The 16,870-nt window shown below is 41.6% G+C and overlaps 1 protein-coding gene across 2 annotated transcripts in view; it reads right to left on the bottom strand.

Moving 5' to 3' along the window:
* AKAP6 (A-kinase anchoring protein 6) overlaps positions 1–16,870 on the bottom strand; it is a 309,489-nt gene that overhangs the window by 175,013 nt on the left and 117,606 nt on the right. For both annotated transcript variants that reach the window (XM_038756213.1, XM_038756214.1), the window contains exons 6-7: positions 5,690–5,786; positions 4,505–4,668 (exon numbers count right to left, since the gene is read on the bottom strand). In XM_038756213.1, the coding sequence (XP_038612141.1) occupies positions 4,505–4,668; positions 5,690–5,786 (261 nt within the window). The remainder of the gene's footprint in view (positions 1–4,504; positions 4,669–5,689; positions 5,787–16,870) is intronic.

Genomic DNA, 16,870 nt, shown 5'->3' with positions numbered 1-16,870 from the left:
TCTAAACTTCCATTGCTACTACTGTTAAGAAATAAACCTTAGTTAGCCAACAGACAATTACTCTGAGTACTCTAGCTGATGCCAGAGAGGGCTGCATGTTCTGTAGCAAAGGAAAGTTTCAAGAGTCCTTCCTGCTCTTAGTTTTTATTTTCACTGTGAAAGGTCAGAAAAAGAATGCACTGTTCGTGAGGGGTTACGTATTCACTGGGTCTTCAAATCCCTCGATCCCTTCCCAGAATTCAAAATTTAACATACTGAAAGCCCAATTCCAGGTGATCAACTATCACAAAAACTGTTAGACAATAAAATGTATAATTACAAGCAAATTTTCTATTCCTTGCCTGCGAGTGCTGAAGCTATATTTCCAGAATTGCTATATTTTGTTCTTTCTTTCTCCATTTCCATGTATAAAAGACCCCATAGTCCTGGGAAAACACTTTAAAAAAATGAAATACAACAAATAAGGTATGCAGCAGAGTCCTGAGGGAAAAGTTTCCTACAGTCTTTGAATTTCCTCCTATTCTTTTTCTTTACAAGATTTCTAAGACCAAGTCCTTTTCTACAGTCTCTCAAACACAGTAAAAAAGAAAAATACCCCCTAGATATATTCTTTAGATTTTCTATTATGCTTCTCAGGTTCACTATAGCTTCTGAAGTAAACAGGAGGTGAATTCTAGAGTTATTTTTTTGCTTCTGTTTTAATTTTAGTTACTCGCTCCTGCTCCCAGATTAAATGGAAAATTGTAACTTCAAGATTTGCCTATACAGTCAAGACGCTATTCGTATATGCCCTGCTACAAAATCACAGCATATGGGTAAAAGCATTAAGTTGGCAATAACTGGAATTTTGGTTTTTTTTGTGAGACCCTATTTAATGCTACAGCATGACAAATGTCCTTTGTTATAAAGGACTGTGCTAAGGAAGCAATGTAGAGCAGATCTTGCTCTGATGCCAGTAGTGACAATGAAAGGTCAACAAGAAGTTATTCCTCAATCAGTTGTCATCTGGTCAGTTTCCTTCCAGTCATTCTGATTATCATAGAGCTTCGATAGTAAGGCGAGTTGAATTTCAGAACTGGGTTTCCTTCTGTGTTAGTTTGTGTTAATTTAATATGAGCCTTTAGAACAGTGCTCAGCACATGGTAAGCACTCAGTAAATACCACTGATAGACTGACAGTGTTACAATTCAGGACAGGATCTGTGTTCCGATCTAATTATCATGAATCCACCCCAGTACCTGGCACAAAGAAAGCATTTGATACATTTCACCATTACTATTATCATTATTGTGAGCCAATTTACAGATGACACAACTCTCTTCCTTTCTAATTTTTGAAGGCTGAGGCTGAGCCAATCTACAATGTCCAGGCACTTGTCTGGGAATCTAAGAATGACATTTTAGTTCTGGAATCACCTTAAGCAAATCTCCTCACCGCTTTCAGCATACGCCCCCAAACCCTTCCAATCTGGCTACTGTTCCAGTTGGGGTATGACACTCACCCAGACCCCTCGCAAGGAACTAGAATTCATCGATTCATTCATTCATTCATTCAATTATATTTATTAAGAACTTACTGTGTGCACAGCGCTGTACTAAGCACTTGGGAAAGAACAATACAACAATAAACAGTGACAATTCCTTCCCACAAAGAGCTCACAGTCTAGAGGGGGAAATTCATCATTGATGCGTCACTGTCATCTGCTCTGAAAACTCAAGGGCAGGTATTGTTCTCTGACTTTATGAAATTTTCCCCTTTATCACCTATGCACTTGAATCCATACCCATTAAGCACTTTTATACTCTCCCCATCACGGCCTCATGACACTTATGTATATATCCTTAAACTCTGGCACCTCCCCTCTCCTTAATTTATTTTATTGTCTGACTCCCCTACTACACTGTAAATTCTTTGGGGGCAGGGAGTATATTTGCCAACTCTATTGCATTATTCTCTCCCAACTGCTTAGTACAGTGCTCTGCATGCAGTAAGAGTTCAATTGCAGCAGTGTGACCTAGTGGATAGAGTATGGGCCTAGAAGGATCTGGGTTTTAATCTAAGCTCTGTTACTTGTCTGCTGTGTGACCTTGGGCAAGGCACTTAACTTCTCAATGCCTCAGTTACCTCATCTGTAAAATGGGGATGAATACTTTGAGCCCCACATGGGACACGGACTGTGACCAATCTCATTAGCTTGTATCTACCCCAGCACTTAGTCCAGTGCCTGATACAGAGTAAGCACTTAGCAGATACCATAAAAAATTGTTCCTAATAGGCACGCAATAAATGCTGTTGGTAATGATAACATAATGTTTCTTGCCAAATCCTGCTACTTCTTCCTCCACCATTTCTCAAGCATTTTTATTGTGTGCAAAGCACTGTACAAGGTGCTTTGGGGGTACAAGAGAATAAGTATACATGATCCTCACCCTCAAGGAGTCTACAATCTAGTGGGGGCAATAGATCAAAAATAAATTACAAATAGGAGGAAGTAATAGAATATAAAAATATGTACATAAGTGCTACAGGAGGCTATGAGTACCCAGAAGTCGCAGCCGGGGAGATATAAGGTGGGGAGATTAGAAACGAATCGGGGAAGGCCTCATGGAGGAGATATGATATGAGAAGGGCTTTGAGTATAGGGAAAGCAGTAGTCTGCCACATATGATGGTGGAGGTTCAGACTGGGGAAGGACGTGACAGTGTGACAAGAAGTCAGTGGAGGGACAGACAAGACAGGGTACTTGGAGTAGGTTAACTTAAAAGGAACAAAGAACACAAGCTGGGGTATAGTGGGAGAAGAGAGAAGATAAGAAGGTTGGAGAGACTTGACTGAGTGTTTGAAAGCTGATGAGCAAGAGTTTCTGCTTGATGCAGACAGAAATGGGAAACCCCTGGGAGTCCGTCTTGGATGCAGCTTTCCAAGTTATCCTCTCTGCTGAACCTGCTCAAACCTTTCTCCTCCAGTCACCCGACTTAAAATGCCTTCAGACAACTTTCTATATCCAACTAACTCCATGCCTTCCCTCTGCTAGGCCCACACCTGTCAAACGCTTCATCCTATTTGCCAGAGCCTACCCTTCCCTCCTCAAAGACCTTCTGACCCCCACTTCCTCTATGCCCGAAGCAAAACCAGGAGACAATGGGGAAATTTTTGTAGACCACTCTAAGCTTCTCAGGGCTGGGACTGCCTCTGAATGGTTTCTTACTCAGAGCAAGAGGGAACTGCTAAGAGCCAGTTAATTTAGCAATGAACAGTGTTAGAAGAGTTTCCACTCCTTAACTCTCTACCTTACCCAGACTTAGGCAACATGCCCAGAGCTTTCCCTGGAACGATTTAGCACCAGTCTAGCTCCGCTCCCTTCCCCTATTCACAGCCAGCAACTCCCATAATCCCTAACCAAAACTTGGGCCTATAAGCAAATGCATAAGAAAGGTCAGACATTGAGGTCAGGGTTAGACTTGTTTGGTTTTTAATATGACCTTAGGGCAGATTGTTTTGCATTATCATTGTTCATTAATAATGGAAGTTCCTTTTTTGAGGAGGAGTGGGGGTGATTTTGTACAGCATTTTGCACAGGGCAACACACTTGTAGGAAGGAAAACTCTACTCTGGGGTTTCTCCCATAATTGCTTTCTCTAAATCAAGAATGAAATCACAATTCCATGTATCCCAAGCAACTGTGTTCTTATCGAAAGAGTTTAGACTAGCTAGTCTATGCATTCACAGCTATTCCAGTGTTTATTAATGAATCAATGAACTCTGGGAATTTGTATAGAAAAAAAATCACACTTTCCTTGTTGGGCACCTAAAGGTCAGCAAATAGGAAGACCATGGTTCAGAAAGAGAAGATGAATGACTTAAACTCCCTTTGTATCTGTTGTTTTGGAAGTACATCTGAAATATGACTAATCTCATTGCCAATTGATACTTTTCAGGTTCACGTTGTACTCCAGGCTTGCGCCATTACGGAGGACTTACACTCAGAGCAAAAAGATTTGTAGCAAAGCATATGACCTTCTTCCCACTACAATGACCATTCCCTAATTAGGCAATGCATCTGATAGTCATTAACAGGAATGAGATAATGAATCACTTTCTCTCTTCTTTGTTAATTTGCTGTAACCAAGCGGCTAATGGATGTCAGAGCTGAGTGATTGCACTGATTATAGTGATTTATAGTTGCAACAAAACAATTTAAAACCATTCTGATTATTCATGTTAAAGATGCTTTATGTTTTGTTTACTAAATGTTTTATGTCCCCTCCCTCACCAACTAATCCACCCCCCTCCATACTCTATAAGCCATCTTCCTAGGAAACTTGAAAGTTTTAAGCTTTTTTTTTTCTTTTGTTTCAGAGTAAGCCATTTCATTTTGTTTATATAAAAAAAAGTTTACCCAGTAGAAATGAAAAGCCTTAGGGGTGGAAAGAAAACTTCACTGGTGCTTAGTTCAAAAGAAGAGGGAAATAAGAGGAAATACGGCAAACTTCAAGCCACTTACCTTGGGGCTTCCATTCCCTTCCTCCTCCTCTACAGACACATCAGTAGCCAGTATCTCCGCTTTGATGATATCCAGAGCCCGAAGAATCCAGCTGTGCTGCCGTTTGATTTGCCTCTGTAGTTCCTTCCACTGACTTGCAATCATCTGCAGCATGTCCTTCAGTCCTGCTCCGAAAGGAAGTGGAAAGCAAAAGTTGTGGACTGTAAATGGGCTTCTTTACGGGCCGGATTAGGAAGAAACTCAAGACATTTTTAAAAACAAATCTCCCTCAACCCCGCAATTCCTAGCTGCTCTATTACTCACAACAGAGTCTGCAGATTTTGGAAGGGTATGAAGTGGGAGATATAGTTTTCTGGAAGCCACGTTGAATCCAATGTACCACATTTTATTTACACTCAGTTCACTTAATGAAACCCGTCAGTGGCACAAGCTCGAGATGAAACAATAAATAATGATTCCTAGAACACTTGAACCCATGTTCCCTACTCCATCGTGCTCGTTAAAAATGTACGGCTTTGTACATGTGCACTTGTATATAATGTGGGCTGAAGACAATGTCGGGCTACATTCTGAAGATAGGAATCGAATTACAATTCATTCTGACTTTCTCATATGAGATTAGGCATCACCAAATGGTGAAATATTTAATCCAAAATTTCTGCTTCAAAAATACAATGATATTGGGGCAAGAAAGAGGTTTAATAACATACAGCGTACTGTAGCAACACATGTGTGTGAGAGTGAGGGATAGAGGGATGAGGGTGTTGATAAATTCAACTCTCTAGTCTACCTTTCATTTGGAATGATAGCTATAAGCACACTAATGCATATGCATGTACATAGATATGTACAATCCTCATTCATTATCTTAATGTTATTTCCCAAGCACCTACATCAAAGAGCATGCCATGTGAAGTTTTCAGGGATGTGATTTCAATTGAAACTTAGCTGAACAGCAAGACCAAAATAAAATGAACAGACTATTTGCAGGCAGTATTTCATTTTATAAGTATCGCAGCATTGTATGCAGTATATGAAACATTTATAAATCTTGAAGGTCAATCTGATAATGTAAATATTAATAATACATAAGGAAGGGAATATATGCAGTAATTTACAGCAATGCTTCCTCATTCTTTAATAGTCTGGAGACATAAAGGCTTGCAATATTTCAGAAGGATTTACCTGATTTGTGAGATACAATAAGCTCAAGAAGTTGCTGTCCTTCTTCCACCACAGCTTCCTTTAGAGCACAATGGCTGTCTACATTCAACTTAAAGCTCTGCAGGGAAAAATGTGAGCATCAAATATTGCAGAGGCAGGGAAACAGAAAGTACCCATGCAACACCACTTGTGACTTTTTATCAAGGATCGCAGCCCGACATACCCAATAGACAGACTGATTTGCAATACTACAAGCATTGATATTTGGGATCTGGGCTTAAAATATTCCCTTTAGATTATCAAAGTGCATCTGTTTAGAAATGGCTGGGAAATCTAGAAATTCATTAGGTTTTTATGAAAAGTCACACCCCGTAGGCTAAATCCAAAGTAGCTGTATTCTATAAAATACACTGAATTTATTCCAGCACACACGAGCTCTTTTTCCTCCCTTTTTTTCCCGAAATGTTTGTGATAGCACTATTTATGAAACCATAAAAAATTGGCAGCATAAAATATAATAGCCTTATGGGCAGTTTAACACATCCTTTAATATAATGAGAGTCAGATTCTGTTTTGGTTTCTCCAGTGCCCCAAACTACGAGGGGTTTGGCTGCACTGCAGGCCCCCTGGAAGAGGTGGGACCATTTAAAAAAAAAAATAAAAAAAATTTTGGATTGGTTTTTAAGTTTGTTCTTTACAATGTGACACAGCTTTATCGCCAATTACAACACCCCCATTAGAGACACCGTATGCTAGTAATCAATTAAATGGCTCTAGTGAGAGAAAGCTCTAGCCTAGCAATCTGGAAAAAAGTGGTAACTCTCGCATGGAGGTGCATTTCCACGTTTTTATTACCCTTTGAAGATTTACCGAGATGGGCCCAATTTCATCTCACATCCTGCTTTCATAGCAAGGGTGGTAGGTGAGAATAGGTTAATGTTGAACAATGGTCCCCATATGTGTCTTGGTTGGCCTAATTGATCCCCCTTATGTTAGCACAATCTCTGCTGGAGTCTGACCACACCAACAACCCTCTGAATGAAACTTTTCCTTGGTTTGCTTGATCAAACTGGTCACCAGGGTTGGATTTCACTCTGGGTTCTGTTTATTCCAAAGGTCTTTAAATCTTTCGGTATTTCTCTTTAGGTTCTAAGTTCTTTCTTCTCTTCTTCCTCACCTTCTCTTCCACGTAACAAAAGCTATCAATTTAGGGAGACCTCACTGAGTATCTGGCATTGTTGTTTGGCATTAAGGAGACTAGACAAGTTATAGGAAAGGAGACTGGATTATTACAAAAATAAAATAGTATTAGTAATAATAATAATAATAATGGCATTTATTAAGCGCTTACTATATGCAAAGCACTGTTCTAAGCACTAGGGAGGTTACAAGGTGATCAGGTTGTCCCATGGGGGGGCTCACAGTCTAAATACCCATTTTCCAGATGAGGTAACTGAGGCACAGAGAAGCTAAGTGACTTGCCCAAAGTCACACAGCTGACAATTGGCAGAGCCAGGATTTGTACCCATGACCTCTGACTCCAAAGCCCGTGTTCTTTCCATTGAGCCACGCTGATTATTGTGGTGGAATAGGAGAAGACAGAGAATGTTGTATCAATTATGTTGGGATAAGTGGTGTGTTGGGCTTACATTCTCTTTAGTCAAGATAGGTTTTGTGGAGGAGGACGTTATCTGTTCCACTTAAAAGGATGGGGCAAAGTATCTTGGCAAAATGGAAGGAGGTTATGAACATTATGAGAAGGTCACAGAAAACAAAGACAGTAAAGGTGATTCAAATGTTTTCACTTCCACAACAGAATCAAGAGTGGAGAGAGAGGATTGCATCTATCCCAGAGCTTAGTACAGTGCTTTGCATGCATTAAGCGCTTAATAAATACCTCAATTATCATTATTATTATTGGAGTAGAAAGGAAGATGGAAGGGGGTTAAGGAGGATTTTCATGATCTTGTTAAGACGTCTTAACTTCTCAAAAAGGCTTTGCTATTCTGAATAATGCATTATTTGACATTACAGAAGCACTGTAGTCTGTGCTAGAATTTTGGGCATGATATTTCTGTTCTCTGCCTGAATTTTCCTAGTGCCAAAGCACAGCTACTAGATTTGTTTTTCAAGGTAGAAAGAAGCTGGGTGCCCAACAACCAGGGATTCCTAGTACTATCTGTGCAAAGAGTCTGAACCAGCAACCTTGGGTCACATGCACACAATTAGTACAAAGAATTGAGGAATTATAATGGAGCCTTAGAGATTCCATTTGTCTCCTGGTCAGTGGGAAGCTGCTGAGTTATTCCACATCTATTTTTTAGTAGTGGGAGAAAACTATTTCAGTTCTGAAACAATCTAGGTTGAATGGGGGAGATGAGGAAGCCCCCAAAACTTGAGGTGGACCTTGACCAATGAGAAATTACTATAAATCTTTGCCCCGATACTTCTGTCCACCAAGGACTATCATGAAACCCAGCGGAGGGCTTTCCTGATACCTGCATGTCTCACCAATATTTAATTTATAGTTTATTTTAAACAGACTTGAACTGAAAAATTTGTAATCACATATGTTTCACAAGAGTAAAAGTGCATCCGGCATTTGCCTCATAATGACAGAGGACATCAAGGACCTAAGAGAACGTAGGGTAATTTGATGTAACTGCAGCCAAAAGATAGGATAGATGCAGCTGGCTCTGGCACTGTCTCCAGATGATGTGGGTACATTAGATTGGGAAAATTGGAAGGGATGAGATATTCATTATTAGTAAGAAGATAGGCTTGCTGCTCTGGAATAGAACTATTAACATAACTACCACCCAAATGTTATAATATTGCTTGACTTTAGGTGCACAAATTAACTACTAATAATATTAATTAAACAAATCACAGTAGATCCATGAGCTACAGTGCTGGGTAAGCACACATCTAGGGCCTATGCCAGGATCTTCGACTGCAAAAGGGTCACGGAGCTGTGCCTACTGGGATAAGCAAAGACGGAGGAGAATTTTCCAGCTTTGTGCTGAGCAGGAACATCTCCTGGCACATAGATCCTATAGACATTCTGTGAAAATGCATTAAATTATTCCAAGATTAAATATATCACAGGTCGGTTGCCACAGGCAAGCGCCACATATCCATAAGTCACAGACTCTATGCTCACCACAAATGTGGACAGTTTGAGCCTCTTAAGAGACACAGATTTGGGAATTTTCTGTAAACTGAGTAGTGTTGCGAGTGTGTGTACGTGTGTGTGTGTTTGCGTATGTGTTTTAGCGTAGTGTAGCCCTGGAACAAAGGACAGTAGCTGAAACTAGGGAAATGGTAGTATATTGATGAGGCAGCTTGGCTGATGGGCTGAAATTTGAGTGACAGACAGCTATCCAATCCTGCGCCTGCTGCCCGTGCTTTGCGATCCTGCACGGATTCTGCATTGTTGCTTCCATGGAAGAATCTGTGTTTGGATTCGCTGCCTTGGTAACTGACTGCACCTCAGTCATCCTCACAGCTGAATAGTAGGCAAAGTCACACCATCTGCATATATACACAAAACCCTGTAATCATTCCATTCATATTATCGCGTGTCCCTATGGGGGGAGGGGGGGTTTCGGCGGCATAAAACAATTCTAAGCAATTCTATGCCAGACTGGGAACAAAACAACCTACCAACTTCAAAACAAGACCCCTCAGGGAACTGCATGAATATATTTGAATAGACTGAGACACAAAATGACAGAAAGGCTGGTAGAAGAGGTTTGAGCAGGGAACTGGGAGTCTGAGCCCTGAATTGGCTCCACTGTGATTTCCCCATCCATCAGCGAGGGGTTGAGCTACCATACTACAGCACTCCTGACTGAACTTTTAGGTCTTGAATGCCCATGGGAACAAGTTAGATGTCAAGGTCGCTGCACCGGCTAGGGGTATTTGGTCTGGAGGAGCGAGCAAAGTGCTTACAGAACTCTAGTACTCATGAAAATTCTGTGTGTGTTTAAATTTCTTCCGTACAAATAACAGGAATTGTTTTCCCTGTCTTAATTTTATCTGCGAGGCTGTGAGAATGACACATGCCACTATAAAGTATTTTGGCCATTTGCTATGACAAACGCCTTAGGGGAGGAGACGGCCACTGAAGTATCCAATTGGAAGAGGCACCCGGAACTGGTGAACTTGGACACTCATTTTCACTGAATGTGCCTTTTGTGGCTACCTAAGGTATGCAGGGTCACTTTTCCATCTTTAGGGCCAGTCCTTGAATTTCACGGGCCTAGGCAAATGGAAATTAGCCACTCTCAGGGGAAGAAGGGAAAATGTCTTCTTTCATGGTCAAAGAGATTTTAGAGGCACTTGTTGTGGGTTCAGGCCACGGTTGAGAGCTCGCACTCATTGGCCTGTTTATCAGCATGGTAGGGGCGGAATCAGTACAGTACAAGGCACCCTTTTTCCTTTCCTGGAATTTTTCTTGGAGGAGTTCTGGAGAGCATTCTGGTTACCTTAAGCAGCTTGAGGGTGAGGCCTAAAATGGTTGAGGCCAAGAGGGAAGGAAATAGAGGAAGCAGGAGAAGGAAAAAGGAAAAGATAATAGGGAAGAGATTAATTAAGGGTGAACACGTAAGGGATGGAAAAGCGAGTGGGAAGAAAGGGGAAGTGGGGAGGGGAATGGACAAAGGGGTAAATGAATTGAGGGGGAGAGAGGAAAAAGGAGAAAAAGGTGAGAGAGGAAAATGTGGAAGAAAAGGATAAAGTACCCCCCACCCCATTGCTACCACTCAATGTCATCTGCCATTACCATCACAACCACCCAAACAGCAGTTCTTACAGCACCAATCCTATTTTTTTTAATGGTATTTGCTAAGTACTTACTACGTGTCAAACACTGTACTAATCACTGGGGTAGATACAAAATAATTACGTTAGACACAGACTATGTCCCATGTGGGGCTCACAGTCTTAATCCTCATTTTGCAGATGAGGTAGCTGAGGCACAGAGAAGTGATTTGTCCAAGGTCACACAGCAGAAAAGTGGCAGAGCCAGGATTAGGACCCAGGCCTTCTGAATCCCAGGTCTGTGCTCTAGCCACTAGAACCATGCTGCTTCCCTTAGAATGTGATTCTCCTGTGGGACGGGGCCTGTGTCTGATCTGATTAGCTTGTATCTACCACAGCACTTAGTACGGTGCTGGGCACATAATAAGCACTGAACAAATACTATTATCATCATCAACCCAGGATGGGCCACATTGTTTGTAGCCCACATTCCCTGCTTGCATATGTTACAATCCACTTGACCATTCAGCTGTTTAAATAACCTGTTGTCATCTATTTTCCTCTCATATTTTGCTCATCAAAACAAGGAGCAAGAAGTATTGTCTCGATCAATCAGTAGCATATATTGGGTGCCTGTATTCACAGCACTGCACTAAACACTTCGGAGAGCTCACAAGAGATAGAAGATTCAAACCCAGCCCAAAAGGAGTTTACAGTTGAATGGGCGAGGCAGACACAAAATGATTACAGATAGAAGTGCTCAAAGAGTGGAGTGTATAAATCAAATATATTCATAATTCCTACAGAAGATTGTAAGTGTTTTAGTGCTGAGGAAGTGTAAAAGTGCTGAGATGATAATTGGAAAGATGCAATCTGGGAGTAGAAAAACTAACTGGAGAAAGCTTCCTGGAGGAGGTAGGATTTCAGAAGGACTTTGAAGATGGGGTGAAAAGTGGTCTGGTGGATTTTGATGCTGGAGAATGATTGAGTTCCAGAACCCATAGCTGCTAGTCATGTCCCATTACTTGGCATTCTGTATGACTTACAGATAAAACTGCCCAAGGAGCCGGCTAGGCCTTCTATAGTAGGCCCAGGTATGCAGTGTAATTTGTTATCATGGTCAAACTCTTGGCAATTATACTTAAGGGATCGAAGAGTAATTGTCCTAAAATCCTGGCTGAGAAAATTACTTAACCTTAACCCTCTCCTCCCACTGTATTTACCATGCATTGAAAAGCTTCTGCTGCACAGAGTATGTGTTTACCTGTCAGTTGTCTATAAGATTCTAGTTCTTCAAGGGCAGGGTTTGGGTTATGTTCTTCCAAAGAAGCCCTCTCAGTAAAAGGCCTCTGCACCTAATGGCTTAGTTGTCACAAGGTAAAATTTCCCCTCCACACTGCAAACTCATATTAAACTTCAATGGTTACAACCAAATCAAACACCATTTTCACCCAAATTTAATATGTGAAGGGTTCCAGTAAGTTTTATCAAGATAAAAACCAGTGGGTTCGGTCAACACAGGAGACCACTGATAGTCATGTGCCTGCATTCTCTTGTGCTTGGTCTGGAAGGCTACCTGATAAGTAGCTGCTGCCTAAGGGTACTTAGGCAACCCTTCTCTTAACTTTATGCTTTTCTTAGCCTTCCAGGAGGCTCCCCAGAGGACAAGAAGGAGGGTCAGGGATGGAGATGGAAAAACCAGAAATGCCTTCGGTCATCTAACGAGCAGTATCAGGGTTTCCCCACTAGATTGTGAGTTTTTGGAGAGCAGGGATCATGCCTTCCAACTCTGTCATATTGTACTTTCCCAAACGCTTAATAAAGTGATCTGTACACAGTAAGCACTCAATAAAAAACAATGATTGATTATTGTATTCTGGGCAGAATAGGTGTTCAATAATGATTGATTGATCAAAGATTCTAAAGGTGTTTAGTGCTTTGCCCACAACTTATATTTGCCCCAAGTAGATTCAGCTCCTAAAAGGGAATTTCCACTTGAACATTCATTTCAAAATACACCCTTTCCCCCATGCCAGTGGACAACAAAGCAGGAATAGAGAGGGCAGAGAAAAGCAAGATGTCATGCTATCCGTAGCCCCCCAAGCAATTGATCATACTTATTGAGAGCTTACTGTATGCAGAGCACTATACGCTTAGTAAAGTGCTTGGGATAGTACAATATAACAGAGTTGGTAGACACATTCCCTGCTCACAACCACTTTCATACTTATGCACATCATCTCAAAAGGGATACCCTACTTTATTATTATTATTATTATGGCATTTATTAAGCACTTATTATGTGCAAAGCACTGTTCTAAGCGCTGGGGAGGTTACAAGGTGATCAGGTTGTCCCACGGGGGGCCTCACAATCTTAATCCCCATTTTACAGATGAGGGAACCAAGGCCCAGAGAAGTGAAGTACTTCCTTGAAGAGCAGAGGGTGGGCAGAAACCCACAGAGCCACATTTAAAATGGTGAGAAGGTTGTGATAAATTGAACAGTGTGGCCCTTCCTGGAGGAATGAAAAGACAGTGAATTGACCATCTCCTTTACTCTGGTGTCTGAATTATTTAATACAGTTTAGTACTCTTCCCTGTATGTCTGCTTTAGACTGTGGGATAGGGACCGTGTCTGAATCAATCTCCATGTATTCTCCCAAGAGCTCTGTACAGTGCCTTGTGCAATGGAAGCACTTAATCAATGTCATTATTGATTGATTGACTGAAATACTGTTGACTGATGAAAATGAAGAAAAAAGGAGTATTTTTCTTTGGGATTGATTGATTAGCCATACCAATCCCCTCCACTGCTGGCGTGATATTGAAATCCTTCAGATTTGAAGGAGTCAAGGACTATTAGGATGCTCATCTGGGGTTTTGTACCAGATAGTTTCTCAACAGCTCCTAGAATGTGCTTGGTTTTCCCAAACCAAAACAAAGTAGAGGAGATTAAAAAATGAATTCCCCCATTCCCTTTCCAGACTTTCACTTTTCTTCCTGAACCTTTAGATAGTTAGGAATTCAGATTCCCTCTTCAAGCAAATTAAGACTGTGTCTAAACAAATATAAAGGTCCAAGAGTATGTATATGAATATGGAGCTTAATTGATATCACAAGGGGTAATTTTCTATTCTCATAGCTCTTTTCATTATTCTCTACAAGAAAAAGATAAATTAATGGAATTCTGATTCCAAAGCTTCTCTTAGCTCAAATACTGGTGCCTCAAGATCTGACTTGGGTACACTGGATAAAGAAGGGAAAGTGAATTAGAAAAAAAATTCTGGCCCAGAGTGACCATCCAAACCCACTCAGTGCTCATCAAAGAATGAAAACAAGGTCAGCTCAGGGACAAAACACCATCCATCCCCCTGCCAGGCAGCCAAGGGAAATTAATTCATATGTACTTGCCCCAGCATACATGACATCAGCATGGGTGATAGATGGCATATCCATCTGCTAGTATACAAGCCCTAATGCAAACATTAGCACTTATGAATCTTGAGCAAGTCACTTAACTTCTCTGAACCTCAGTTACTGCATCTGTAATATGGGGATTAATAATAATAATAATAATAATAATAATGGCATTTATTAAGTGCTTACTATGTGCACAGCACTGTTCTAAGCACTGAGGAGGTTACAAAGTGATCCAGTTGTCCCATGGGGGGCTCACAGTCTTAATCCCCATTTTACAGATGAGGGAACTGAGGCCCAGAGAAGTTAAGTGACTTGCCCAAAGTCACACAGCTGACAATTGGTGGAGCCGGAATTTGAACCCATGACTTCTGACTCCAAAGCCCACGCTCTTCCCACTGAGCCATGCTGCTTCTCACTAAGACTGTGAGCCCCATGTGAGACATTGACTGTGTCCAACCTGATTTGCTTGTATCTACTTCAGTGTATAATAGAGTGTCTGGCACATAGTAAGCGCTTAACAGATACCTTAAAAAAGGAATATTAGGCAGATCTGGGACAAATACGAGAGGCTGCCTGTTTATCCAAACTTTATTTAGCAGCCTGGGGCCTAGCTCTTTGATACCCAGGTATTTCACACTTTTTACAGGATTGGAAATACTCAATAAAGACCGGGATGGCAAATCATTATGATACTCTTCGTACAGTCTCCACATTTTCAATTAACGTTAACCTACAGGGTTTTTGTCTTTCCAACCTTAAAAATCCTCTGTTTCTCCATCCCAAAGCCAATGGAAATTTTAACACCTTGAGGGAAAGGAGAACATTCACTGGCAGCCTGAGAAGTATTTTGGTTATCATCAAATTGGGCAGACAAAACACAATGTTCTCAATGTCTGCACTCTGTTACAGCCAGTAATTGGTTGAGGAAATACTTTAACTTTAAAACATATATCTATATCAATTTGCCAGCTTTGTAGTGTTTGGGGATCTTAATTATGGCATCTTTCCTTTTTCAGATAAAAATATGAGAAAGAGAAAGAAAGGGAAGAGAGAGAATGAGATGGAGAAACAAAGAGTGAAAGGGAGAGAGGGTGAGATAAACAGAGTGAGATTAAAAAAAGCAATAGAGAGGGAGAGAGAAACAGATGGAGGAGAGAAAGAAAGGGAGAGAAAAACATAGAGAGGAATGGTGAGAGGATTTCTGGAAGTACTCACCCAAATTTTCAGATCAGATATGCTGACTCAAAATTAATTGATTCAGGAATACATCACCATGACTTTGGCATTTTTCATTTAATTTTAGATTGTGCATTTTGCCCTGATCCAGCCTAGGGTACCCTCTGCTCAGAGCTAGCAGGAGACAGGAATGGCTGTGGGGGGTAGATCACCTTCTGAGACCTCACTGAGCCCCAGACTTTCACTGATTGTGTTCCCTGGGGGGACACCCAACTCTGCACGAGACCACTGATGCAGCTATACTTCCATTCGGAATGTCTGCAGTTCTGCAGTTCTCAGTGCTGCAGATTCCTCCCATGCCAGTTCAGAAACACCAGAGTAATGGAAATGCCTCAAGAGGAGAAATATGTGAGCTTTAGACTCTAGGTCACTTTTCAGTAGAAGAGCAGCAAGAAGAAAGTAAGACCCAAGGCTGAATTGGGAAGTCATGGCTTCCTTTAACTCAGAAAGGGATGTGGCCTTTCCCTCCTAGGTGGGGCTCCTAAAATCCCATCTGGTGCTATAAGGGGCTAATGAATTGACCCCCAAGACCGATCATGTGGCCACAGGCTCCCCCAGTCCAGATGGAGATAGCAAACTGGGTGGGTGAGCTCTGCTCAATCACTCACCTGCCAAAAGAGATAACACAAAGCCAGGGGCCAGGCAACAGGGCTTCAGAGAGCAGGAATTCTGCTAGGCACCTCTCTCTCTGGCCAAAAATGTTCAATTGGAGGAGAGGGTCAGGGTTGGTCAATTGAGGTGAACGAGTAGGACTTCAAAGTCCAGGCCTCCATCACTGGATCTCCCCTTCGCATCTGTGTCAGACAGTCAAGCAGTGACTGTCAGGTAAGCAATCAAACTGGGACATTCTCTCAGCAGAGCAGAGGCCTCAGTTGGACCTTTGAAGCTGCTTGGCATGCCTCTGACTCCAAGTTGAACAGAGAAAGGAGGGAGAGAGGAGACCAAACTAAAAGGGTTGGGACGGGAAAGCCTGGTCGTTTTTAGGCTTGGAGCCATTAGCCTCAAGATGATAGCTGAGACCTTCTAAAAATGATTTTTTCCCAATTTAAAATGGGCAATAGCAATGAAGGAAGAATATTGATTCTTCAACACCATACCATCTTCTTTAATTAAAAGTATGATGTCATAAGAGGATCTGGATATTGGTGTGGCTTGTTAGCCTGACAAATGTGCACTCTGGGTGATGAATACCTGAGTTGAAACTCCAGTCAGCCAGATAGACTGTAGCTCATACCCAATCCAACTTCACTGATACTGGGGTACAGTCACAAGGTGATTGACTCTTCTCTTGATCATTTGGGGAAATCAGAAATGAGGGAACACTTTCCCAATTCTCCCTCTTCCCATCCATCTGAGATATCCTGGGCTTGGTTCCTCTGAACCAAATACACACTATTGCCACACACTATCTGGTTCTTTGGAATTTTGCATTCCGACATCTCTTATGTGGGAAAGAAAACTGACAATCCAGTGGACCTCAAGTTTTCTGTGGAAGCTTCAGCACCAGCCAAAGAGAAGGCTAGTCAGTAGGAGAAATATCTTTCTGGAAGAGGAGTCAATACATGAGTGAGCTGAAAGGGAAAATAAAGTGTGTGTGTGTGTGTGTGTGTGTGTGTGTGTGTGTGTGTGTGTGTGTGTGTGTATTTGGTTGTTTTGTTACCTGTCTACACATTTTGTTTTGTTGTCTGTCTCCCCCTTCTAGACTGTGAGCCCGCTGTTGGGTACGGACCATCTCTATATGTTGCCAACTTGTACTTCCCAAGCACTTAGTACAGTGCTCTGC

This window comes from Tachyglossus aculeatus, chromosome 14, assembly GCF_015852505.1.
Source record: "Tachyglossus aculeatus isolate mTacAcu1 chromosome 14, mTacAcu1.pri, whole genome shotgun sequence".
In the NCBI taxonomy this organism is placed as follows: domain Eukaryota; kingdom Metazoa; phylum Chordata; class Mammalia; order Monotremata; family Tachyglossidae; genus Tachyglossus; species Tachyglossus aculeatus.
The sequence above is the reverse complement of the archived record's forward strand: the minus strand, read 5'-3'. Positions and strand labels throughout refer to the sequence as shown.